General features: G+C 53.8%; 1 protein-coding gene across 1 annotated transcript in view; it reads left to right on the top strand.

The window, feature by feature from the left end:
- RASAL3 (RAS protein activator like 3) overlaps window positions 1-25,263 on the top strand; it is a 51,277-nt gene extending 26,014 nt beyond the window's left edge. Inside the window, exons 12-18 of the mRNA XM_073318741.1 lie at window positions 1,808-2,009; window positions 15,436-15,536; window positions 16,755-17,079; window positions 17,948-18,070; window positions 18,556-18,755; window positions 20,905-20,980; window positions 21,985-25,263. Of these exons, the coding sequence (XP_073174842.1) occupies window positions 1,808-2,009; window positions 15,436-15,536; window positions 16,755-17,079; window positions 17,948-18,070; window positions 18,556-18,755; window positions 20,905-20,980; window positions 21,985-22,128 (1,171 nt within the window). The 3' untranslated portion in view covers window positions 22,129-25,263. The remainder of the gene's footprint in view (window positions 1-1,807; window positions 2,010-15,435; window positions 15,537-16,754; window positions 17,080-17,947; window positions 18,071-18,555; window positions 18,756-20,904; window positions 20,981-21,984) is intronic.
- Window positions 25,264-25,616: the final 353 nt, after the last annotated feature.

Raw genomic sequence — 25,616 nt, forward strand, 5'->3', positions numbered from 1 at the left:
CCCTGCCCAGGACTCTGCCCTTCTGTGGGGTGATCCCATCTGGATCAGAACTCAGCTCTGCCCACGGCCCTGTCCCTCTGCGGGGTGATCTTGTCTGTATCACAGCTCGGCTCTGCCCCTCTGTGGGGCGGTCCTGTCTGTATCTTGCACGCAGCTCTGCCCTGTGTGGTGTGGACCCAGCTCTGGGTGAGCGATCTAGGCTGTGCCCCGTGTTACTCCAAGTCCCTTACCTCAGTTTGCCTGGGTCTTCCCCTTCCTACTAGCAATTCAAGGGCCTCTGTCAAGGAAAGGAATTGGGGAAAGGTGCTGGGTTTGCATCTCCCTGGGGGATGAAGAAACTTTGGGGGGTTTCTGTAGAAATGTGGGGTGATCCCAGCTGGATCCTACCCCTGGGCTTGGTGCTTGGCCTGAGCCACTGGGAGATGTGGGCTGGGAGGTTCCTAGGAGGCAGGGGCTGAATCCAGGTCACTCTGAGCTCTGGCCCAAGTTGAAGAGCTGTAACCCAAGCCCCAAAGAGCTTTAAGAGCCTGAACAACCCCCAACCCCAATCTCCATCGCTCAGGCCTTCGAGTTGTGGTGCTGGGCTCCGGCCCTGGGGCCCATGGTGCCAGGATCCGCTTATTTGCCAGGGGCCCAAAGTCACATTATTAAAAGAAGCAGGAAAAACCCTTCCAGCCACCTCAACTAGCAAAGGCCGCGCAGGAACCCCAGGTGGGTCACCTCGAAATGCATGTGCACTCCAGAGCAATTCAAAAGGCCAGTGCTGTGTAACCCCTGGGCTTCCCCCTCACACACATTTGCCCCCCATTATCATAGTCCCTGAGCACCTCACAGTCACCAGTGCCCTTCTCCTCCCTCATCTCCCTGGGACAGGGCTACTGTCTCCATGGGGCTGAGGGGACCTGAGGCACAGAGTGACTTGGCCACACAATGAGTCTGTGTCAGATCAGGAGCTTGATCCCAGGTCTCCTAACTCCTACACAAACCACAGGGCCATCCTTCAGCTACCAGCGGCTTCTTGGCTATGGTTCCCAGTAGCCCTGACAGCCCCAGTGCTAGCCAGTGCACATCACTTTGGCAGCGTGGGGGGTGGGCTCAGTTTCCCTTGCAGAGTCAGCTTCTCACTTTCTCCTATGGTTTGTTTGGACCATTCACCCAGCAGCTGGGCAGAGACACTGGGCAGAAGGCAGGGAGATGTGGCTGTAATGCCCCCAGGGGCAGGGGCACTAGGGCAGTGTGATTACCTGTATCTGTGGTTCCTCTACCAGGAGAGGGCAGCATAAGGCTGTGGCATTCCCATGTCCAGCAATGCTAGTCACAACCCCACACCAGCTGCGTGCTGTCCCCTGCAGATCAGCTGATCAGTGTGGGACTGTTCAGCACGGGCCAGCTCACCTGACCCTGGGCCAGCTCACCTGACCCTGGCTCCTCGAGCTCACCTGTGTGGATGTGTGGGAATGTGCTTGCCCCGCCCTGAGCATGACACCCGTGCCGTGTGTGTGACGCCCACACTGTGTGCGTGACACCAACGCTGTGCGCATGATGCCCCTGCTGTGTGAGTGATGCCCGGGCCACGTGCGTGATGCCCACGCAGCACCCCCATGTGCGTGACATCTGTGCCGTATGCATGATGCCTGCACAGTACCACCGTGTGTGTGACGCCCGGGCCGTGTGCGTGACACCTGCGCCCTTTGTGATGCCCTCTGTGCGATGCCCGCGCAGCACCACCGTGTGCGGGACGCCCGGGCCGTGTGCGTGACGCCCGGGCCGTGTGCGTGACGCCCCCGTGGCACTGTGACTCCCGCAGGTTCGGCGAAAAGGAGGCGTACATGGGGTTCATGAACGAATTCCTGGAGCACAACTGGAGCCGCATGAAGTTGTTCCTACAGAGCGTGGCCAACCCAGACAGCAGCGCCCACCTGGTGGCTTACGACGGCTACGTGGACCTGGCGCTGGAGCTCTCCACCCTGCACTCGCTGCTCTGCGACATATTCACCAGCCTGGACCAGGTACTGCAGGCTGGGGGTGGGATGCAAAAGCGCCAGTTAGGTAGGGCAGAGGGGGGCTGCCCCCTGCCCCCCAGTTTCATACAGGAGGGGGGCTCCCAGGCGGCGCTCTTAGCTGCTCAGCATTAGTGTGAAATGTGAGTTCTGCAGAGGTGCTTCTCCCAGCTTGTGTCCCTGTGGCAGGGAGTCAGTGTTTTGTTTACCGACAGAGGCAGGGTGATTAAGACAAGAAAAGGCTGGTAATTAAATTAAGGATCTGGAAGTCGTCAGATGAACAAAATCCAGGGGGTGGGGGGGATTGAAGAGAGAATGCAGGGGACTCAGAAGACATACAGCCAAGCCTTCTGAGCCAAGGTTACATTCAGAAAAGAGGAAGATGTGAGGGGGATAAGTGAAAAGAAGGGGCCAAAGCCCAGGGAAGGGATAGCAGTGGTATAGAGAAGTTCCCCCTCTACTTGTGGTACTTATGTGGCCCCAACACCGTAGTATCTGAGTGTCTCACATGACAGCCCCTCGGTGAGGTCGAGCCGTGCTGTTATCCCCATTGTACAGATGGGGCACTGAGGCTCACACAGACTAACAGCCAGATTTTGAAAGGTATTTAGGCACCTAGTGGGATTTTCAAAGGCTCCTGGAAGAAGAGTGAGGGGGGATTTGATAGCTGCTTTCAACCTTCACTAACAAGGTCAGCTCCCAGACTGCTGCGCTGGGCATCACAAAATGCGGAAGAGATGGCCAGCCCTCTGTGGAGAAAGAAGTGGTTCGGGACTATTTAGAAAAGCTGGACGTGCACAAGTCCATGGGGCCGGACGAGTTGCATCCGAGAGTGCTAAAGGAATTGGCGGCTGTGATTGCAGAGCCATTGGCCATTATCTTTGAAAACTCGTGGCGAACGGGGGAAGTCCCAGATGACTGGAAAAAGGCTAATGTAGTGCCAATCTTTAAAAAAGGGAAGAAGGAGGATCCTGGGAACTACAGGCCAGTCAGCCTCACCTCAGTCCCCGGAAAAATCATGGAGCAGGTCCTCAAGGAATCAATTCTGAAGCACTTAGAGGAGAGGAAAGTGATCAGGAACAGTCAGCATGGATTCACCAAGGGAAGGTCATGCCTGACTAATCTAATCGCCTTCTATGATGAGATTACTGGTTCTGTGGATGAAGGGAAAGCAGTGGATGTATTGTTTCTTGACTTTAGCAAAGCTTTTGACATGGTCTCCCACAGTATTCTTGTCAGCAAGTTAAAGAAGTATGGGCTGGATGAATGCACTATAAGGTGGGTAGAAAGTTGGCTGGATTGTCAGGCTCAACGGGTAGTGATCAATGGCTCCATGTCTAGTTGGCAGCCGGTATCAAGTGGAGTGCCCCAAGGGTCGGTCCTGGGGCCGGTTTTGTTCAATATCTTCATAAATGATCTGGAGGATGGTGTGGATTGCACTCTCAGCAAATTTGCGGATGATAATAAACTGGGAGGAGTGGTAGATACGCTGGAGGGCAGGGATAGGATACAGAGGGACCTAGACAAATTGGAGGATTGGGCCAAAAGAAATCTGATGAGGTTCAATAAGGATAAGTGCAGGGTCCTGCACTTAGGACGGAAGAACCCAATGCACAGCTACAGACTAGGGACCGAATGGCTAGGCAGCAGTTCTGCGGAAAAGGACCTAGGGGTGACAGTGAATGAGAAGCTGGATATGAGTCAGCAGTGTGCCCTTGTTGCCAAGAAGGCCAGTGGCATTTTGGGATGTATAAGTAGGGTCATAGCGAGCAGATCGAGGGACGTGATCGTTCCCCTCTATTCGACATTGGTGAGGCCTCATCTGGAGTATTGTGTCCAGTTTTGGGCCCCACACTACAAGAAGGATGTGGATAAATTGGAGAGAGTCCAGCGAAGGGCAACAAAAATGATTAGGGATCTGGAACACATGACTTATCAGGAGAGGCTGATGGAACTGGGATTGTTTAGTCTGCAGAAGAGAAGAATAAGGGGGGATTTGATAGCTGCTTTCAACTACCTGAGAGGTGGTTCCAGAGAGGATGGTTCTAGGCTGGGCTTGTGCGGATGTCCTGACTCGCCTGCCAGCTTAAATAGCACCTGGGCGGGATCAGCTCTGACTCACCAGGTGGACCCCTGCAGCCACTGGTTTGTCCCCCCTCCGGGGGCAGCAAGTGTATCATGACTGGGGAGGAGAGCGATAAGGGGGCAATTTCCTCTTCCGCCCAGGAAGAGAAACATTCAGTGGGGATGTGAGACTGGGCTGCCCCTCCCCCAAAAGAAAAACCAACACCCCCCCCCAAACTGTGTCTCTGCAGAGAAGGATATTGGCCCAAAAGAAGCTGTGGGGGTCCCTGACAGAGCCCTCCCAGAGCTGGGTATTGAATCCAGGGGTCCTGGCTCCCCGCTCCTACTCTAACTACTAGCCCCCACTCCATTCCAAAAGCTGGGGATAGGACCCATGAGTCCTGACTCATGAATCACAGCTGACTGGAGCTTCAGTTCCTGAACTCCTGCCAGGGCAGAACTTGAATGAAATTAATTTTGTAAAATTCAGTCTGAGTCTGACTGGCTTCTGCCCCAGATCACTGCCCCTACCAGTCTTTGACCCAGGCAGAGCTCCCCCTGGTGGACACCTCAGTGTGACACACCATGTGCCCCATACCCAAAGCCAGGAGTCCACTGGTGGGCTGGCACAGGGTGCCTGTGGGTTGCTGCTCAGCCATCTCCTCTGGGGCCAGGTGATGCTGAGCTGGCACCTGTGGGCTCAGGTGTGGGAGGAAATGAGGGGCATATGTGATCTTGTGTGCGGTCTCTCTCTCACAGTGGTTCCCCGGTGTTCACCTTCCTACACCTGCTCCTGCCAGGCGGGCAGGCGCAGTCTCAGTGGTAGAAGAGGACAGGACAAGGAGTAATGGTTTCAAGTTGCAGTGGGGGAGGTTTAGGTTGGATATTAGGAAAAACTTTTTCACTAGGAGGGTGGTGAAACACTGGAATGCGTTACCTAGGGAGGTGGTAGAATCTCCTTCCTTAGAAGTTTTTAAGGTCAGGTTTGACAAAGCCCTGGCTGGGATGATTTAATTGAGGATTGGTCCTGCTTTGAGCAGGGGGTTGGACTAGATGACCTCCTGAGGTCCCTTCCAACCCTGATATTCTATGATTCTATGAACTACCTGAAGGGGGATTCCAAAGAGGATGGATCTCGACTGTTCTCCATGGTACCAGATGATAGAACAAGGAGTAATGGTCTCAAGTTGCAGTGGGGGAGGTTTAAGGTTGGATATTAGGAAAACCTTTTTTCACCAGGAGGGTGGTGAAGCACTGGAATGCATTACTTAGGGAGGTGGTGGAATCTCTATCCTTAGAGGTTTTTAAGGTCATGCTTGACAAAGCCCTGGCTGGGATGATTTAGCTGGGGTTGGTCCTGCTTTGAGCAAGGGGTTGGACTAGATACCTCCTGAGCTCCCTTCCAGCCCTGATATTCTATGATTCGGTGTTTTGTAAATCCCACTAGATGCCTAGCTGCATCTTTGGGTGCCTAAAAACCTTTGAAACTCTGTCCCTAAGGCACTGACCTCAGGTCACACGGAAGTCCATGGGGGTTGGGGGGAGTAGAACCCAGGTCTCTCAGGGCTAGGTCCCTATCCACTGGACCAGCCTTTCTCTCTGCTGCATGCTGCAAAAAAGAGGCCTCTGATGGATGGGAGCAAAACCAAGAAGGCCAGTTCTCTGAGATTCCAGCAATTGGTCCCAGGTGATTGGGAAGAGTGTCATGGTTGACAGTATCAAAAGCAGCACAGAGGTCAGGAAGGATGAAGAAAGAAAGAGAATGAGATTAAGGTGAGAGGAGAACGCTTAACCCCGAGGGGTGGCAGGTTCTGCCCTGTGCTGGGATGTAGAGCAATAGCTGCTATGCAATTTTATATTTTAACTGAAAACCATTTGTTTTGTCATGTTTTGTCCTGAGGTTGAGAAAAGGAAGGAATGAGAAAGTGTCATATGAATATCAGATGTGATTATATATCAAATTCTTAAGGTTTCAGCTGTATTCAGGCCAATTCCAGAACAAAGAACAGAAATTTGTCCACAGAGTCCATAAAGTCAACCATTATTGTCATGATTTGTGTTATTCACTGGGCACGATCTGTGTGCTCAGCACTGTTCAGAATATCCCAGAAAATGTAGTCCCTGAGCCAGTGCATATCAGATGTGTAACTCTGGATAGATGGCTCAGATATTTAAGTATGAAGTGTGTAGTTATTGACCCCACATGTTATCACATGGTCACTGTGATGTTTATAACTAGGAGTGGAGGCGCTGATGACAATAGAAGTTTTACTTGATTAAGGACTAGAAGATTTGATCCTCCAACTTTCTTTCAAGAGGAAGAGCTGCCCAGAGCTCCAGTGCCTCTTTATTTTCCTTTCCTACCTGCAATGGCCCTGATAGACCTCAGAAGTCTCAATTTTCCCTCGGACTTTAAAATGTGGAATTTTCTTGGTGTTTGATTTAAAATACTCTCCTTTGAAAACTGCAATTCAGTTGCTGGAGTGTTGTGTTTCAGAGCCTTCTGGAAAGTCACTTGCCTTTAAACAGAAGTGCACTGTTGCCAGCTCTCATGATTTCGTCATGAGTCTCATGATAATTATTGTTTTCCTTAAAGCCCCAGCTCCTGGAGTCAAGTGATATGTGATGATTTCAGCCTTCATTCTTAAAGAAAAATGAAGTTTCTTGCCCTTGTGGCTGTGGAGAAAGCTTCAAAATGTGACCCCAGTGCACCCTAAAGGCTCAAAAAGCAGAATGTGAATAAAAAGAACTCCACATCTATTATTTTACATAATCTCATTATTTTAAAGCCAATCTCATGATTTTTGGTGAGCCTAATTCTTGATTTTTGAACATTTGGGGTTGGCAATACTATGAAAGTGACTTGAAAGTGTCAGTTTCACTCCTGTTTAAAGTCATTTTCTACTCTATTATTTGTAGTGGGGTAACTCTTCTAGAGCCCCAGGCAGGTGCAGTATAAACTCACAAGGCCTTGCCCTAATAGGATGTTTCCAAAAGTTAAATGATCTATTCAAAGCTTGATGAACTGCAAAAAATTGATAGAAAGTCATCTAGGTTTTTCTACAATTGTTTCAATTGTTGTAAACAAAAGTTAGTAACAAAGTAAGAATATACATTAATTTTTTAAACCTGACCAGTGTCCCTTAAGTCAGTGGTTCCCAAACTGGGGTTCGTGAACCCCTGGGGGTTAACAAAATGTTACAGGGGGTTCTCGAGAAAAAATTCCTTAATGGCGGACAGAGCTGTCCCTAGGGACTCCAGGCAGCACGGGGCCAGCAGCCCAGAACCTTGGGGACTTCCATGAGTGAAGCAGATCAAAGCAAGCGTATCTATCACACTGAGGAGATTTAAACTTCAAGACTCCTTTTACGAAATAGAAAGGGAGGTGGATATTTTTTGCTGTTTTTAAAATTAAATAGGCTGCTAGTGTTGTTTTTAAATTATTATGAAGAACAAGTTTAAACTTTGTTTTAGTGTGCATTGTTTGCCTGGACTGCTGAAGACCTGAATGCTTGTGTAGGAAGAACTCTTTGAGTTGGCTTCTTAAATACCTTCATGCTGTTTCACATCTGATACTCCTTGATGAAACATAGGAGCCAGAGGTGCCAGTATGGGGGGCAATGAGGGTCACCTGCGGCCCCCGCGTTAGCGCCCCCCCACGGGTCCCTCCCCTTTTTTCCCTCGGCCCCTGTGCCCCCCCACTTTTTCAGCAGTGCCCCCCCAGGTCCCACACCCCTTTTTTCTGTTGGCGCCTCTGATAGGAGCCTTGTCTTATAACAGGCTTAATCAAAAGTGAGATCTTGGAAGCTACAAAAGTGAGATCTTGGAAGAGTTGCCATTTTCATAATGTAATAAAAATACTGTGATGATAAATCATAATTAATAAATAGTGTGTAATAAGCATGTCATAAAAACAAATATCCAAGATCACTGCTTTTATAATTTATGCTGAGGTAAGGGAGAAAATCCCTGGAAATATTCATTTTTAGGAGGGGGTTCATGAGACTAGACATTTTAGTGAAGGGTTCGTGGGTTGTTAAAGTTTGGGAACCACTGCCTTAAGTGAATTGACACAAGATGTCAGAATAAGTATTAGAGCTGAGCGGGTCTAATATTTATTAAATTTTCTTTCTTTATATAGGAATTAGATATTATTATCTGATGGGAGAGGGATAGCTCAGTGGTTTGAGTATCGGCCTGCTAAACCCAGGGTTTTGAGTTCAATCCTTGAGGGGGCCATTTAGGGATCTGGGGTAAAAATTGGGAATTGGCCCTGCTTTGAGCAGGGGGTTGGACTAGATGACCTCCTGAGGTCCCTTCCAACCCTGATCTTTTATGATTCTATGACAGGAGCACTGTATCTAATTTTCAGAGTAACAGCCGTGTTAGTCTGTATTCGCAAAAAGAAAAGGAGGACTTGTGGCACCTTAGAGACTAACCAATTTATTTGAGCATAAGCTTTCGTGAGCTACAGCTCACTTCATCGGATGCATACTGTGGAAAGTGTAGAAGATCTTTTCATACACACAAAGCATGAAAAAATACCTCCTCCCACCCCACTCTCCTGCTGGTAATAGCTTATCTAAAGTGATCACTCTCCTTACAAGAGTAATCACTTTAGATAAGCTATTACCAGCAGGAGAGTGGGGTGGGAGGGAGGTATTTTTTCATGCTTTGTGTGTATGAAAAGATCTTCTACACTTTCCACAGTATGCATCCGATGAAGTGAGCTGTAGCTCACGAAAGCTTATGCTCAAATAAATTGGTTAGTCTCTAAGGTGCCACAAGTACTCCTTTTCTTTTTGTATCTAAGTTATTATCTGCAAAAAAACAATAAAGTTTTCAGGTGCCCAAGTAGCCTTTGGAATCACGGTTAAAGTTTCCCCCCTGCCCCTACCAAAATCTGAAATGGCGCCCCTGGTGGGATGGGAGTGCATTGACAGAGCACATCTGTCCCCTTGTGGCCAAAAGGTAGAAAGGGCTTATCCATGGCAGGGTCCCACAGCCAGCGGCCGGTGTCACTGTGTATGTCTGGAACCCGCCAGCATCCTTGAGGGGTCTACCCAGCAGCTCCATCAGCGGAGACCGTAGGACCTGCATGGGCTGCACTGGGTTGGTCTGAGCTGGGAACTGTCTCCCCGTGGCTGTTCCAGTTGGAACCATGCTCAGCTGGACCCAGCTGGGCATCGCCACCTTGATGTGCTGATGGAAGCTGCGCTGAGCCGACCCAGCTGGGCATTGCCCCTGTGACACTTTACACCGGTACCCAGAGTTGGGTGGCACCTTGCTGGGTTCAGCTCCCTGACTCCATCAGCCATTGGCAACACAAGCACTGCCCTCTAGGCCTCTGAAGACCCTGCTCTCTCTGCCGGTTAGCGATTGGGACACCCCAGCCCCCAAAGCCCCTGAGTGTGTCCCTGGAGTGTCCAGCCCCTGGTCCACTGGAAACTGCAGTATTCAGGTTGACTGCTTCCAAAGGAACAATCCACCCCTGCTTACCAGTCCCACCTCAGATCAGTGCTCTGTTTAACACACAGCACAGATATAGCTAGAGTGAAATCCACAATAGTTTCACTTAACAAAGCACAGATTTGAGTAATAGCAAGGAGAAGGATTGGAAACTAATGGCCTCATATCAAATAAAATCATAACACATTCTAGGGCCTAGACTTAGTTAGCAAGCTACTCTCCTGGCTAATCAAGTATTGCTCACTAGAGCTTGACAGCCAGGCTGGTTGTGACCTTTTTTCATGAAGCAAACCACATTGCCACCTCAGTGAAGGATCCAGGGCATCTCTTGGTACCCCTAGATACATCAGAGCAGTCCTTCATCCTTATTCCTAAACAGAACAGCCTTGCTGATTGACTCTTCTATGGCTTTCCTCTCACCTTGATTTTGCAATCTTGATTAGCATCCAGTTAAATGTGAAAATAGACCTCTGGGAAGCAGACAATACGCCAGACGCTTGCAACCAGACAGGGAGATAAGCATCTGTTACCTCTGTCCCCTGGGTGTGCCAGTCAGAGCCGTGCTGAGTCGGTTCCGGCTGGGCATCGTCCTCTGGCCACGTGTTGTAGCAACCAGGCAAAGTACTAACAAACTTCAACTTTATTTTTAAAGTGGAAACCTCTTTTCCAAGCTGCTGCTGCACCCTCAGTAGCTCTCACGCTGCCTCCTCAACTTCCCCCACTCCTTCCGGTTTCCTGTCCTTTCAGACTCCCAACAGCCAGTGCTCCCAATTCTAATAGTTACAAGCAGCATCTAAACACCACATTCCCTCCTCTCTTAAGAAACTCTCCCAGTTAAAATAAACATTGTTGATCTAACCACAGGAACAAATATGAAACAAGACACTATACTGTTGGCAGAAATATTACACTGAAAACACTGTAGATACTACATAACATAGTCCCTAGTCCAGACAGGTGGTCGTCTGGGTCTGACAGGCCGTCTCTCAAGCCCCGGTTCCAGTGCAATGTCTTGTTGTGTTGATACTACGGTGAAGTCATCCAGTGCAGGCTTGGCGTTGGTGTAATCTTGGTGCATAGGCAGGTGCAAGATAAGAAGCATTCCATACCCCCCCATCAGAAAGTCGATAGGTGTAAGGTCCCTTCTTCTCTATGATTTTAAGAGGAGCTGTGAACTTATGGTCTCCTTTGCGTAAAATTCCAGGTTTTCGTATTCTAATGAAGGAACCACACTCAAACTTTGGTTCCTTAGCACCCCGCCACTTGTCTGTGAAAGCCTTATACTTTGCTTGGTTCTGTTCAACTGTTTTTCTCACATCATCCTCGACTGGGGCATCAGGTTGTGCCTTTAACAATCCAGCAATGTTCAGTTTAGTATTCATCTGTTTCCCATGCAGTAACTCTGTGGGTGATCTTTGCGTTGTGGCGTGTCGTGTAGCCTGGTATGTTTGCAAGAAATCAGTAGTGAAGGTTATCGACAATCGCCCTTCCAGTTTAGCCGTTTGCAAACTCTCTTTCAAACTTCTGTTAAACCGTTCGATTTCCCCATTGGCTTGAGGGTAACATAGGGATGACTTTCTGTGTAAAATGTTCCTCTCTGCTAGAAAAGTTTCAAACTCCAGGGAAGTAAATTGACTACCATTATCTGAAACCAGTTCTTTGGGGTTACCTTCCCTGCTAAAAACTGAAGAGAGGAACTAATTACTGTAGCAGAAGAGATTTGTGATGTAAACGCTACCTCAGGCCATTTACTGAAATAGTCTATTAAGGTGATGGCATAACGGCAGTCACTTGGAGCAGTATCAAAGGGTCCTACAATGTCAATTGCCACTTTTTCCCATGCAGATTCAGGAAGAGGAACAGGCTGTAATGGAGGGGTACATGTCACTGCTGTCTTATCATGCATTTGGCAAGTGACACAGGATTTTATGAGTGCTTCAGTTTGAGAATCCATCCCTGGCCACCAATACAGATTCCATAGTCGTCGTTTGGTTCTGACAATTCCTTGATGAGTATCGTGTGCCAGGTGTATGAGTTTTGGCTGTAATTCTTCTGGCACAAGTAGCGGGTGTGCACCTCATAGCACACAGCCATCAAGCAAAGAAAGTTCATCCTGAACTCTAAAATAAGGCAGCAAAACTGAGTCAAGGATTTTAGGGTTACTGGGCCATCTCTTTGTCAGAAATTCCCATAGTTTTTGTTGAATTGGACACGCTGAACAAGCAGCTTGAAATTGTTCTCTTGTGACTGCAGTAAGAGTGCTTGTAATAAGTTCAACTACTACATCCTCATCCTCCTGTGGTCCATCTGGTGAAGGCAAAGGCAGGCGAGAAAGGCCATCAGCTACCACATTTTGGTTTCCAGGCTTATATTCCAGCTCATAATTGAAAGAGAGTAGTCTTGCAGACCATCTAGCAATACAATATCCTGCTCTTCCCTGTCCTTTCGTGGTGAGCAACGTCGTCAAAGGGCTGTGGTCCGTGCGCAACTTGAACGTGTGGCCCCACAGGTAAGTTCTCCATTTTTCAGTAGTCCAGACACAAGCACGTGCTTCTTTTTCGACTGTAGAATATTTCCTCTCAGCATTACTTAGTGTCCTTGAAGCAAATGCAACAGTCCTCTCTGTGTTGTCCTCATGAAGTTGTGTGAGGACAGCCCCAAGTCCATAATCAGAAGCATCAGTAGTTACAATTGTGGGCAAAGCAGGAGTGAATAGTGCAAGTACTGGACTATGTACAATCAAGTCTTTCACCGTTTTGAAACTAGCTTGTGCATCCGTTGTCCACACTAAGGTTGAACTTCCCCGTAGTAATTCTCATAACGGTTCAATGACCGAAGCATAATTGGGAATGAATTTTGCATACCAGGAGGTAAGACCCAAGAAGGAACGTAAGGTTTGCAAATCTGTTGGAGGAGGAGCATTTGAAATTGCCAGGATATGATCTGGATCAGGTTTTAGTCCAGCTTGTGAAATTGTATGCCCCAGAAAGGAGAGTTCAGTTTGTCTAAATTTGCATTTGGACCTATTGAGCTTGAGGCCTGCTTTGCTGATGCAGTTTAGTACAGACTGCAGGTTATTGTCATGCTCCTCCAGTATTTCCAAACATGATAATATCATCCAGATAGCACTGAACTCCATGCTGATTCTTCAGAATCAATTAAATCATTTTTGGAAGGCACTTGGGGCAGATGCGAGACCGTATGGAACACGTTTAAAATGAAATAGTCCCTCATGTGTAATAAATGCTGTGAGGTCTCTGCTATCTTCATGCAACATAATCTGGTAGTGTGCGGTCTGCAAATCAAGAGTAGAAAACATCTTTGCTCCACGGAGTTCTGCAAATACTTCTTCTATGTGAAGAAGAGGATGGCTGTCAATCACAATAGCTTTATTTAGCTCCCTTAAGTCCACACAAAGGCAAATGCCTCCACCTTTCTTCTACATCACTACTATAGGTGAAACCCATTCCGAGGGGTTAATCTCTTCAATAATGTCCTTTTGAACAAGTTTTCTAAGTTCCTCTGAAACAGCTTCCCTGATTGAAAATGGTAAGCGCTGTAATTTCTGTCGTACAGGCATCACATTATTCTGCATTTTAACTTTATGCGGAAACCCATAAGCACAGCCGAGTTTCTCCTCAACCTGGTGTTGGGTCCCAGCTGAAACTGGTGTGTGTACCACAAGAGTGCTTTGCTGAGGAAGATCAATTCATCCATTAACTACCCTGAGATTTAAAGCAGCCAATAAATCTCTGCCAAGGATAGGAGTGCCTTTGTGGACAATGTAGAACTCTGCAGTTATACAGCAATCACCAAAAGTAACTATTGCTGGCAGGCAGCCATGTACTGGAATATGGTTTTTCAAATAGCACACCAAGTGAAGATTGGGTTCAGTAAAAGGCACATCTTTAAAGTAATGCAAATAGATGGAATCAGGTAGTATAAATACTGCTGAGCCAGTGTCCAACATTAGCTGAACAGAGTGTGATTTGCCTAAGGGTATGTCGGAAACGTTTACAGTGCACTTTATTTGTTCTGGAATATGTGCAGTAGTGATTTTGTCCATGCTCAGCACAGTAACATCTGGTATTGTAACTGCATGCACCTGTTGATTGAACTGGTTGCTGTGACATACTTTAGCAAAATGCCCAATCTTTTTGCAATGATTTCACTGAGCTACTTTTGCCGGACATCCTGTGTAGCTTGCAAGGTGTTGTGGGGATCCACAGTGAAAGCATACTTTTACTGTATTTTGAATTTGCTGATTTGGTGGTTTTCCATTAGTTTTCCTCTTGTAATTGTTTGTCTGCAGCGATAGTGAACTTTTCTGCAAAGGAGTCACAGCCTGGACTGTGCCTCCTGTATCCATGCTCATTATTTTGGCTTCAGCTGTAGCTGACTCAATCTGGGTAGCAATGGTTATTGCTTTTTCTAGTATAAATTGTGGTTCTAGAAGTAAGCGTTCTCTTACACGAAGCATGGTTGTTTTCTCAATGACCTGGTCTCTAATCATCTCATCTGCCGTATTCCCAAAGTCACAAGTTACAATCAGACTCCTCAGGGAAGCAATATACTGCATTATAGTCTCCCTTGTTTTCTGCTCATGCTGGCAAAATCTGTAGCGATTAGCTACTACATTCACTTTTGGCACAAAAAAGTTCTTTAATGCAGTGAGTGCAATCTCATATTTATCGTCTGCAAGGGGAAAAGTGTGAAACATACATTGCCCTTCTGCTCCAAGGCAGTGGATTAGCAGAGAACGCTTTCTTACTTCAGATATCTCTGTAGCAGTGATTGCAAGTAGATAAGTCTCAGACATATGGATCCAGGCAGTAAAAGCAATTGGAGGCTCACCTGGGCCTTGCAAAAAGGGTGCAGGTGGGTTCAGAGGCAGAAGATCCATCCTTGTCATCAAAATGTTGTAGCAACCAGGCAAGGTACTAACAAACTTCAACTTTATTTTTAAAGTGGAAACCTCTTTACCAAGCTGCTGCTGCACCCTCAGTAGCTCTCACTCTGCCTCCTCAACTTCCCCCCATCCCCCGTTCCTGTTTCCTGTCTTTTCAGACTCCCAACAGCCAATGCTCCCAGCTCTAATACTTACAAGCAGCATCTAAACACCACACCATGCTGGTCAGAGCTGTGCTGAGCCGGTCCTAGCTGGGCATCACTCCTTGACCATGCCCGTCAGAGCCGTGCTGAGCCGGTCCTAGCTGGGCATCACTCCTTGACCATGCCGGTCAGAGCCATGCTGAGCCGGTCCCAGCGGGGCATCACCCCTTGGCCATGCCGGTCAGAGCCGTGCTGAGCTGGTCCCAGCGGGGCATCACCCCTTGGCCATGCCAGTCAGAGCTGTGCTGAGTTGGTCCCAGCTGGGCATCACCCCTTGCCGTGCCGGTCAGAGCTGCTCTGAATCAGTCCCAGCTGGGCATTGGCCCCTTGGCGTGCCAGTCAGAGCCATGCTGAACCGGTCCCTGCTGGGCGTCGCCTCCTGGTCTTCCCGGTCAGAGCCGTGCTGAGCTGGTCCCAGCTGGGCATCGCCCCCTGGCCATGCCAGTCACAGCTGCACTGAGCCGGTCCCAGATAGGCATCGCCCCCTGGCCATGCCAGTCAGAGCTGCACTGAGCCGGTCCCAGATAGGCATTGCCCCTGGCCATGCCAGTCAGAGCTGCACTGAGCTGGTCCCAGATAGGGATCACCCCCTTGACGTGCCAGTCACAGCTGCACTGAGCCAGTCCCAGCTGGGCATCGCCCCCTGCCTTTGCCGGTCAGAGCTGTGCTGAGCAGAGCTCCTCCAACAGACCTGGCAGGGCCAAGCTGGGTTTGTCTCACACGAGACTGAGGGACACTGCTGTTGGCAAACCCATAGCAGTGAATTTTCTCCCTTTGTGTTTCCCGGCAGCGAACGAGGGAGCAGCTAGAGCCCCTGCCAACCATCCTCAATGCCATCAAAGAGGGGACGCCAGTGCCCGTCTCCATCAGACTTGGCCCCGGCATGGACAGGTACCTCCCCTCCCCATGAGCGGTGGTCCAGGCAGTGCAGGGCTCCATGGGCCTGGGGGGTTCTGTTGTTGACAGCAGCAGGAGCAGGACAGGGTTGTTGGAGCTGCCAGAAGGGCTTAGCATTGTGGGGTAATGTTGGGAGATGAGTCTTGGGAAATCCACTCCCTGCGAGATGTGCTCCAGAGTGGCCTGATCCTGCAAGTGGGGATCAGACAAGTGATGGTGCTCTGGCTCATGGGGGTGGGGCCTGGCCATCATAAGGCCCAGGGGAGGGTTTGAGCTTATGTGGGGTGCTAGGAGGCAGCTCAGGTGTCGGGCCTGGAGAGGGTTTGGGTCTGCAGTCTCAGGACCAAAGCTGGGCTGTGGCTTTGGGTTTCTGGGCCAGGTGGACAGGTAAGAAGGACAGCAGGGAGCGGAGACTCAGGCGACAGGCTGGGTTGGAGATTCAGGAGATGGCTCCAGTCCAGGGGTTTGCTTGAAGAGCTGGTGACAGGCCGGGTGTGAATTTGGGGTGAGTGTAGCTGGTAGATTGGCTCTAGTTCAGGCTGGGTTCAGGGGATGGCTCTGGTTCAGTTTGAGGTTTGGGCTTGGGTGATGGTTTGGGTTCAGGGAATGGTTCTGATTGCATTCGGCTGACGGTTCTGGTTCCAATTTGGGGAATGGTTCTGGTTCTGGTGATGACTCCAGTTCGGTTTGGGTGTCGTTGATGGTTTTTGCAAAAAGAAAAGGAGTACTAGTGGCACCTTAGAGACTAACCAATTTATTATCGGATGCATCCGATGAAGTGAGCTGTAGCTCACGAAAACTCATGCTCAAATAAATTGGTTAGTCTCTAAGGTGCCACAAGTCCTCCTTTTCTTTTTGCGAATACAGACTAACACCGCTGCTACTCTGAAACCTGTTGATGGTTTTGGTTCAGGTGAGGATTGCGGTTCTGGTTCGGTTTGGGGTTCAGGGGATAGTTCAATTTGGGTTTGGGGGATGGTTCTGGTTCGGCTTGGGCGTCGGGATAGTTCTGGTTCTGGTTCAGGGATGGTTCCGGTTCTAGGTTCCGGTTCAGGGGATGGTTCTGCTTTGGATTGACGTTCAGGAGACAGTTCCGATTCTAGGTTCTGGTTCAGGGGATGGTTTTGAAATCTGGTCCAGGCTGTGGGCCCCGAGCAGCACAGTGCTCCAAGCTCTGTCCAGCGGTGCTCAGCCCCAACCGTTGTGTTTCAGCCCCAGTGAGAAGCCAGGTTTCCTGCCGCCGAGGGAGTTGAGCAAGCACAGCCCGCTGATCAAGAGCCACTCCATGACCAACATCCAGAAGGGCCGGGGGAAGGAGGACGAGCAGCACCTACAGCAGCTGCCCTCCTCCCCACTCCAGGCCTGGGAGAGGAAGAAGGTGCAGCGCACCCAGAGCGTGCCAGCCCAGAGCAAGGCAGGACGGAGGCTGCAGAAGCAGAGCAGCATGGAGCATCTGGTTGAGTCCCAGGGAGAAGAGAGTCATGATGGGAGCCCTCGCCGCTCTACCTCCCGCCCACGGGATGGCCGAGCCCACCCGGTAAGAGGGTCCGAGCCCACCCGGTAAGGGGGTCTGGGCAGCTCCCACCCCGGGGGACAGCCGAGCCCACCCAGTAAGGGGGTCCGAGCCCACCCGGTAAGCGGTACTGGGCAGCCCCCACCCCGGGGGGACAGCCGAGCCCGCCCAGTAAGGGGGTCCCAGCAGCCCCCACCCCAGGGGACCATTGAGCCCACCCGGTAAGGGGATCCAAGCCCACCTGGTAAGGGGGTCTGGGCAGCTCCCACCCTGGGGGATGGCCGAGCTCTCCCGATAAGGGGGTCCCAGCAGCCCCCAGTCTGGGGGACTGTTGAGCCCACCCAGTAAGGGGGTACAAGTCCACCTGGAAAGGGGATCCTGGCACCCAGCTGCCTGCACTTTCTCCAATCCATGCAGGCTGCTCAAGCTGCAAAGTGATCACTGCCAGAGCCACCCCCAGAGAGGCCGCGCTCTGTCTGATGCCTGCTGGGGGCTGAGGACAGCGGGAATGGAGCTGAGCACACTCGCCCCTCGTGCCCCCCCCACCCCCCCAGAGGCCAGCCACAGCTTGCTCTCCGGAGCACAAGGGCTGCCCTTCCTGGGGCACTGTCAGTGCCAGGGCCCCACCCCAGCCCCGGAGAGCCAGCACCGGAGCCCATTCTGTGCAGAGAGGGGCAGGGCAGGGCTGGGCCTGGAGCCATCATTGTCCCCATTCCCTTGCCACTGGGTAGGGTCTGGTGATGGGCTCCAGCGGGAATCACCAGTTGTTCCAGCCTATCTGGAGAGGAACCGGGAGGTATCTGGCCCCATGTCACTGATAGGCAGAGCCATGGCCTCCTGCCAGCCCGTGCTGCCCGCAGCGCCCTGAAGGGCTCTGTGCTTTGTGTTCTAGGGGCGATCCAATCTCCGCCAATCTGCCTCGCTGCCCCGGAAATCCACGGTGCCCTGGCAGCGCCATGCTGAGGAAGCGGGCAAGGCGCAGACTGAGCTGTACGCCATGCGGCCGCTGGAGAAGGTAACACTCTGCACCCCCAGGCAATACAGGCTCCAGAATAGGCTCCAGGGCAGTTCAAGTATAGGGCCGTGCCAGGGTCCCTCTCCCCACCTCAATGCCCAGTCTCTGCCAGGGTGCTGGTGCATCACTGCTACCCACCCCGGCCCACAGAACCAGCCTCCATGCTTGCAATGGGGAGGGCAGTGCCATCCCCCCAACTTCACCACATTAGCCTGGTAGGGGGCGGTGAATGCGTCACCATCCTTTCCTCAGCCCTATGGCCTCCAGGCCAGGATCCTAGAGCGCCTCACACACACAACCAGGAGTCCTGACTCCCAGCCCCCACGGCTCTAACCACTAGGCCCCTCTCCTGCTGCCAGCCTGTGCTGGACTCTCCGCCTTTGTGCAGCTGGGTAAGGAGCTCAGGTGGCAGAGCGGTGCCCACTCTGTGCCAGCAGAGTGCTGCATGCCCCATAATGAGCTGACCTTGTCTTGGGCTCCCCTAGCATGGGAAGCAACTTGAGGAGCTGAGGAAGGAGCTGGTGGAAGCCAAGAAGAAGCAGAGGCTCTTTGAGAGCCAGCTGGAAATGCTGGTCACCCAGAACCAGACACTGCTGGAGGAGCAGGCCAAGAGCCAGGGGCAGGAGGAGAGACTCCAGAGGCAGCTGGAGCAGCTGGAAACCCACCTGGCAAACCTCAGCACCAGGTAAGGGAGCCCGTCGGGGAGAAAGGAAGTGCAGTGGCACCATGGCCCTGCTGAGCCTCTGGGTGACGCTGCGTGCTGGCTCAGCAGAGAGCCCTGGGTGCCCCTCCGTGGCCCAGGCATATGCTGGGCAGCCAGGCCGCGAGGAGAGCAGAGTGAATCTCCACGCACTGCACTAGCTTCTAGTGGGTCCCCAGGAGCAGCTCAGGCCCCTCCCTAGCTTGGGTCCTGGCTGATTCAGGACGGGCTGGGCACTTGCTGATGGCTCTCAGGGGACTCTGGAACATGCTGCCCAGGTGGGTCAGGCCGAGCCGAGGGCCATGGCAGCTGACCCACATGTTCCCACCAGGGCGGGGCTAGCTCTCTCCTGATGCTGACAGTGGCCGGGAAGGGGCAGGATGGCTGTCACCTGCCCCAGGATGGTTGCTCCCGCCCCTGCACAATTCGGGGCGGGTTCTGGAGCTGTCAGGGCCCTCGGACACTCTGATTCCATTTGGTGCAGTGAGGTGGGGGGAGGTGCCCCATGATGGAATGGGGGCAGGTTACCAGGGGATATAGGGAGGTACCCCAGGAACAGTGCGGAGTGAGGTGGGGTGAGGTTTTCCAGGAGCAGGATTTCCACTGCCCAGGGGCGGTGTGTTGAGGTGCTCGGGGGTATGGCAGGACGAGGTGGCCATGGGCAGGATGACGAGGTGCCCATGGGTGGGGCAGTGAGGTGCTCAGGGGTGTGGCAGGGGGAGGTGCCCAGGGGCAAGACGGTAATGGGTCAGTGGGCGGGGCAGTGAGGTGCTTGGGGCCAGGACAGGGGAGGTGCATGGGGCAGGGCAGGGTGAGGTGTCCAGGGGCCAGGGGTAGATTCACACAGGTGTGGCAGTGAGGTGCCTAGGGGTGGGGTGGTGAGGTGCCCAGGGGCAGGGTGGGGTGAGGAAGTGTCCGGGTATGGGGCAGTGAGGTGTCCAAGGGCGGGGCAGTGAGGTTTCCGGGGGAAGGGCAATGAGGTGCCAGGGGGTGGGGCGGTGAGGTGCCCGGAGACAGGGTGGGGCAATGCGGTGCCTGGGGGTGGGGCAGTGAGGTCCCCCGGAGTGGTGAGGTGCCCTGGGGTTGGGCAATGAGGTGCTTGGGGCCATGGTAGGGGGAGGTGCCAGGGGGCAGGGCGGTGAGGTGTCCAGAGGCGGTCAGGTGCCCGGGGATGTGGTGGTTGGGGGGCAGGTCAGTGGGAGGTGCCGGGGGCAGGGCAGTGAGGTGTCCAGAGGGGGTGAGGTGCCTGGGGGCAGGGTTGGCAGGGGTGATGAGGTGCCCGGGGGTGGGGCAATGAGGTGCTTTGGGGCAGGGCAGGGAGAGGTGCCGGGGGCAGGGCGGTGAGGTATCAAGGTGGTGAGGTGCCCAGGGGCAGGGTGATTGGGTGCTTGGGGGCAGGGCAGTGGGAGGTGCCCAGGAGCAAGGCAGGGGGAGGTTCTGGGGGGCAGGGCAGTGAGGTGCCCAGGGTGGGGCGATGAGGTGTCTGAGGGTAGGGCGATGAGGTGTCCAAGGGTAGGGCGATGAGGTGTTTGGGGGCAGGGCAAGGGGAGGTGCCAGAAGACAGGGCAGTGAGGTGCCCGGCAGTGGCCCGATTAGCTGCTTAGAGGCAGGGCAAGGTACAGTGAGGTGTCCAGGGGTGGTGAGGTGCCCAGGGTGGGGAGTTTCCTGGGGGCAGAGCAGTGAGGTGTCATGGGGCGGGGAGGTGCCAGGTGCTGGGGCAGTGAGGTGTCATGGGGCGGGGAGGTGCCAGGTGCTGGGGCAGTGAGGTGCTCAGGGCGGGGAGGTTCCTGGGGGTGGGGCAGTGAGGTGTCATGGGGCGGGGAGGTGCCAGGTGCTGGGGCAGTGAGGTGCCCGGGGCGGGGAGGTTCCCGGGGATGGGGCAGTGAGGTGTCATGGGGCGGGGAGGTGCCAGGTGCTGGGGCAGTGAGGTGCCCGGGGCGGGGAGGTTCCCGGGGATGGGGCAGTGAGGTGTCATGGGGAAGGGAGGTGCCAGGTGCTGGGGCAGTGAGGTGCCTGGGGCGGGGAGGTTCCCGGGGATGGGGCAGTGAGGTGTCCAGGGGCGGTGAAGTGCGTGTGGCCAGGGCAGAGGGAGGTGCCCAGTGCTGCGGGCTCATTGACACCCTCCCTCCTGCAGGGTGGCGGCGGCAGAGGGTGGCCGGAGGAAGGACCAGGAGAAGCTGAAGGCCAGCGAGGAGAGGGTGAAGCGTCTGGTAAGGTCCACAGCCCCCTGGGGCTGACGAGCCCAGCAGCTCCGCCCCATTGGTCTATCAGGGAGTAACCGAGGGGATTCTGGGAGCCACTATGCACAATGTATTATGGGGCACGCTGGATCCCAGCTCCAGCCTGTGCAGCCCCATTGCTTTCACTGCGTGGGGAGGAGGAGGGGAGGCAGGGGGAGTTAGACCCAAGAGTGTGTGATGTCCATCCCCCCGCTCCCAGTCAGACAGGGCCCAAGGCTGCCCATGGGTGACCCTCAGCACCTGAGCTCCTCCTACACCCACAGTAAGTCAGACAAGAGGAACCAGTGTCCTCTACCCTTATGGCCAATCCCTGCTCAGCGCTCAGAGAGCAGGAAAATACCTAGAGCCATTGAGCTGGGAGGGCAGATATTAGTGGGGTGAAGTAGTCCTTGCTGTGCCCACCAGCCCCCACTTCCCTACCAGCGTTGGGAATAGAACCCAGGAGTCCTGACTCCCAGCACCTCCACTCTGACCCACCTGATACTCTTTTCAGAGTAGCGGCCGTGTTAGTCTGTATCCGCAAAAAGAACAGGAGGACTTGTGGCACCTTAGAGACTAAAAATTTATTTGAGCCCACAAAAGCTTATGCTCAAATAAATTTGTTAGTCTCTAAGGTGCCACAAGTCCTCCTGTTCTTTTTGCTGATACTCTTTGTCTCCTAGACCTCATGGGAGTGGGGTAAGTCCGGCCACAGCTCCTGCAGGGCAGAGTGGAAGGATGGCTAAGAAGGCAGCACTAAAGGGGATAGGGGAGGTTGGGGTGGGTCCCTTAGGGCAGTCTCTCCTGGGGTGGAGTGTGGAAGACCCTGGGAATGAAGGGAGCTGCCCCAGACCTTGCCCAGGAGTGGAGGGCGATGGTGCTAGATGCCTTTGGCGTCAGAGCCCTGTGCAGTGTGGGGCGTGCTGCTGGCTTTGGGCACCTGGCTAGGGGAGCAGGGCAGCAGGCTGGGGTGACTGAGCCCTTTGTCCCTGTAGGAGCGCCGCCTGTCGGCCCTGGAGCGGGAACACGCTGAGCTGCTCTGTGCCATCAGCCAGCGCCGGGGACTCCAGGACAAGCCACCCAACTCAATGCTGAGGCCAGGGCCACAGGACGGGGCCGAGGACTGGCAGGAGGTTTAGCCAGCTTGGTGGGCCCAGACGGCCAGCCCCGGGCCCTGCGTGGGACGCACCCCACCCCAGCAGCTGCCATCCACTTCGGACACCCTGCCAGCCAGACCTTATCTCTAGAAATTTGTCACAGACCCGAGCCCAGCAGCCCTTTCCTGGTACGAATCCAGCCCAGGAGGGTCCTGAGTCTGCCAGGGATGTTGTTCCAGATAATGGAGCCCCAAGGAGCTGCCATCTGCCTCTGTGAATCCCCTGCAGCTCTCCACTCCCCAGGAGTGGTGGAGAGTGATTGGATTTGTGAGAGGCCCATTCAGTCCCTCTCTCAGCCTGGCTGGGGTTCCCCTCCCTATCCCTGCATCCAAAGGTCACTGTCCCCGGGTGCTTCCTTCTGAACCCACCCCCCACACTCCTGATTCCTTGCTGCCCCCTCCATCATTCCCATGCTGCCATCCCAGCAGTGGAACATTGCCCCAACATGCCCAGGCTTCCCTGGGGCTCTGGCTGCTGCGTAGCACCAGCTGCCCAGGGCCACTGCCCAGTGACTGCTGGCAAGCCCAGCCCTGGGCCAGGGGGCTGAGTAGAAGGGATGCCCCCGGACCAGTATTCAGGCCTCATTTGGCTTTTGGGGGATTTGGGGCTGGGCTGTCACAGCGAGCTTGTCTCCAGGTCCATGCTTGGCCACGACTCCCTGCAGAGCCAGAAATGCAGCAGCTGTTTCGTCAAAACCTTCCTCATCTCTGAGGGTCCCCTGCGGCCCGGCAGTAAACATGGTGTCTTTGTGACGAGCATGTGGGTCGGAGCCTGGGGCACTCGTCGCGTGGGACCAGACAGGCCAAAGCCCAAGGGTTCAGAGGGAACCACGGCAGGCACCAAGCGCCGAGAGCCTCTCGCCACAGGGCCGTGTTTCAGAAAAGCCCAGCTCCTATTGAGAACAATGGAGAACCTCCGAGCCCCGCTGTCCATGCATACACACATACACACGTGCACAAGCACAGGAACAACACACATTCATGGGTGCGCACGCTCATGGCACAACCTGTGCACACACATGTGCGGCTCACATTGTTCTCAGCGGGTGCTGCTGGGGGCCAAGCACTTCTGCAAGTCTCTCCCTGCGCCCCAGGGTGCTCGCACAGACACCTTCCAAGGCATGCAGGGCTGAGGCCCCGTCACAGCTGGCACCCAATGAGTGTGCAGTGCACACCTGGGCGTGTTCACACTGGTGCTCTTTGTCGGTAAAACTTGTGTCGTTCGGGGTGGGAGGGTATTTTTTTCACACCCCCTGAAAGACAAAAGTTTTACTGATGAAAGTCCTGTGTAGACAAAAACCTGAGAGTGGAAACCATGCCGTCCCCGAGCTACAGATGGCTTCTGTTCCCATGACAATGCAGCAATGCACGGAGCCAGCTCGCCCCTCAGCCCCTAGGAGCCAGCCTGTCTGCAGAGGCTGGCCTGTGCATTTGCAGTGGGATGATAGTCAGGGTCTTGGGGCGACTCCTGCTGCAGCCTGTCACCCCGCTGTTTCCTAGCATCTGTAGGAGTTGCCTTCCTGAGGACAGGTGCATTCCCATCCTGGAGGGGCCCCTGCCGGGGCTTGTGGCTGCAGGGAGGGGAAGCCGCAGCATGGAGCCAGGTGGGGGAAGGAGGGGTGAGCAGTTGGGAGGGAGGATCTAAGCCGGAGGGAGCCTGTCCCCACTGCTCTGAAGGCAAGTGACGTGGACCCAGCTTAGTAGTGTAGATCAGGGCTCACTACCATTCGCTTCAACAGGAGCTAGGTGCCTGCATCACACTGAGGAGCTGGGCCTAGATGCTTCTGGGCTTTTGGGTTAACAGAGGGGAGCTGGAGCAGCACCACTTAAGGACACCGCCCCCCACAGGATTCAGTTCGGCTGCTGTGACACCAACACAAACTCTTGTGAGATCGCAGCAGCTGTCTCCTTGCAGGGGAAGGGCCGTGGCACAACAGATGTGACAACACCCCCCACCACCCCCCCATTCTGTGTTGGGTGAGTAACGCCAACCCAGCATGGATCCTGAGGAAAGGGACCCAGGAATCTGAGATTCTGGTCTGGCCCCATCACCCAGGGATCCAGGCCCCTCTGGGGCAGGGCAGGGCTGGCACCCCTGGTGCACAGAGTGGGGCCATCCTTCCTCTCTGTCTCTCCTACCTGCCAGGTCCTACCCCAAATGCCAGCTGAGTAGAGCCAAGTCCCTGGTGGTTCAGAGTAGGGGAGCCCCTGCAGGGAGCTAAGCAGGGTGGGTGGGGATGATGCAGAGACCTGCAGCCCCAGGATGCCCAGCTGGCTGGATTCCAGGAGAGTCTCTGACAGGCAGAGTTTCACTTAGCCCTGAACATTGTAATGAGAAGCTGGGGCCCGCAGTGCTCCCGCAGCCTGGAAGGGCTCAGCCAGAGCATCTCCCAGTAAATGGCAGAACGAGAATGAAGCCTGGCAGTGAGCTTCATTGTCCAGACCAGCAACCAGAGGGGGGCTGCCCACCTCCACAGGCCAGGCAGGCTGCCTGGGAGCAGCGAGCACTGCAATCTCCAGACACTGGCTCCCCTGTCCTACTCTCAGGGAGGTCGCTGCTGTGAAGACACAGACAAAGGGCTCCTCCTGTGCTCTTCCTACATGGTGGCCATCAGCCAGCAGCCCTGGTGTCCTTGTGCCAGCATGTCCATGCTGCGGTGGGAGGTCTGCAGGCATATTTCCATTCGAATGCCCCTAGCTCTGACCTGCCTGCACTTCCTAGTCTTGGGCCAAGATTTTCCTAAGTGCCTTGTGGGGCTGGCTGGCTCCCCCACTTGGGTCCTGGAAGGGCTTTGGTTTTCAGTGGGCCGGTGCTCACCTCTGGACTCAGGCAGCATCCGCTGGAGCAGCCGGACTGGCCAAGCATATCAGCCATTGGGGGTGTGCCCAGAGGGAGGATATTTTGTTTTACAGTGTGAGCCTGGAGGATGAGAAGCGTGGGAGTAGGGGGAACACCTTGCAGGCATCCCTCCCCCTACAACCTTGGGCCTGATCCATCCCCACATGGGAGCAGGGGTTGATCTGTGGCTGGAAAGAGGCCTTTGCTTCTCGGCGCTAACCTGGGGACTTCCCGGGCTGGGTTCCAGCCGTCTAATAAACCTGACTCTGTTTGAAAACATTGCCTGGTGTTGCTGCACATCCTTGCCAGGGTGGGCAAGTCTCTGGACTGGCGTCTTTCTCAGCTGGAAGCACCGGATGGAGCTCCCGGGGTGAAGCAGGAGGACTGGAGCCCAGGGGCTCAGTCTCGGAGGCAGGGAGGCCACGTGGGCTAACGTGAAGGAAGAGCAGGACCCCTTGGGGGGTCTGGCCCACTGAAGTGTTCCTCCAAGGGATTATTTAAAAGCTGGGATGTAGCACAGATCTGAATGTGGAACCCCAGGCAGGCTGGCTGGTTCCTGTGAAAGGCCCTGAGCTAGGGCCTGCAGGAAGCCAAATGTTTCAGGGGAACCAGCATGGGGCCAGAGCAGGGAA

This window comes from Lepidochelys kempii, chromosome 20, assembly GCF_965140265.1.
Source record: "Lepidochelys kempii isolate rLepKem1 chromosome 20, rLepKem1.hap2, whole genome shotgun sequence".
Lineage (NCBI taxonomy): Eukaryota > Metazoa > Chordata > Testudines > Cheloniidae > Lepidochelys > Lepidochelys kempii.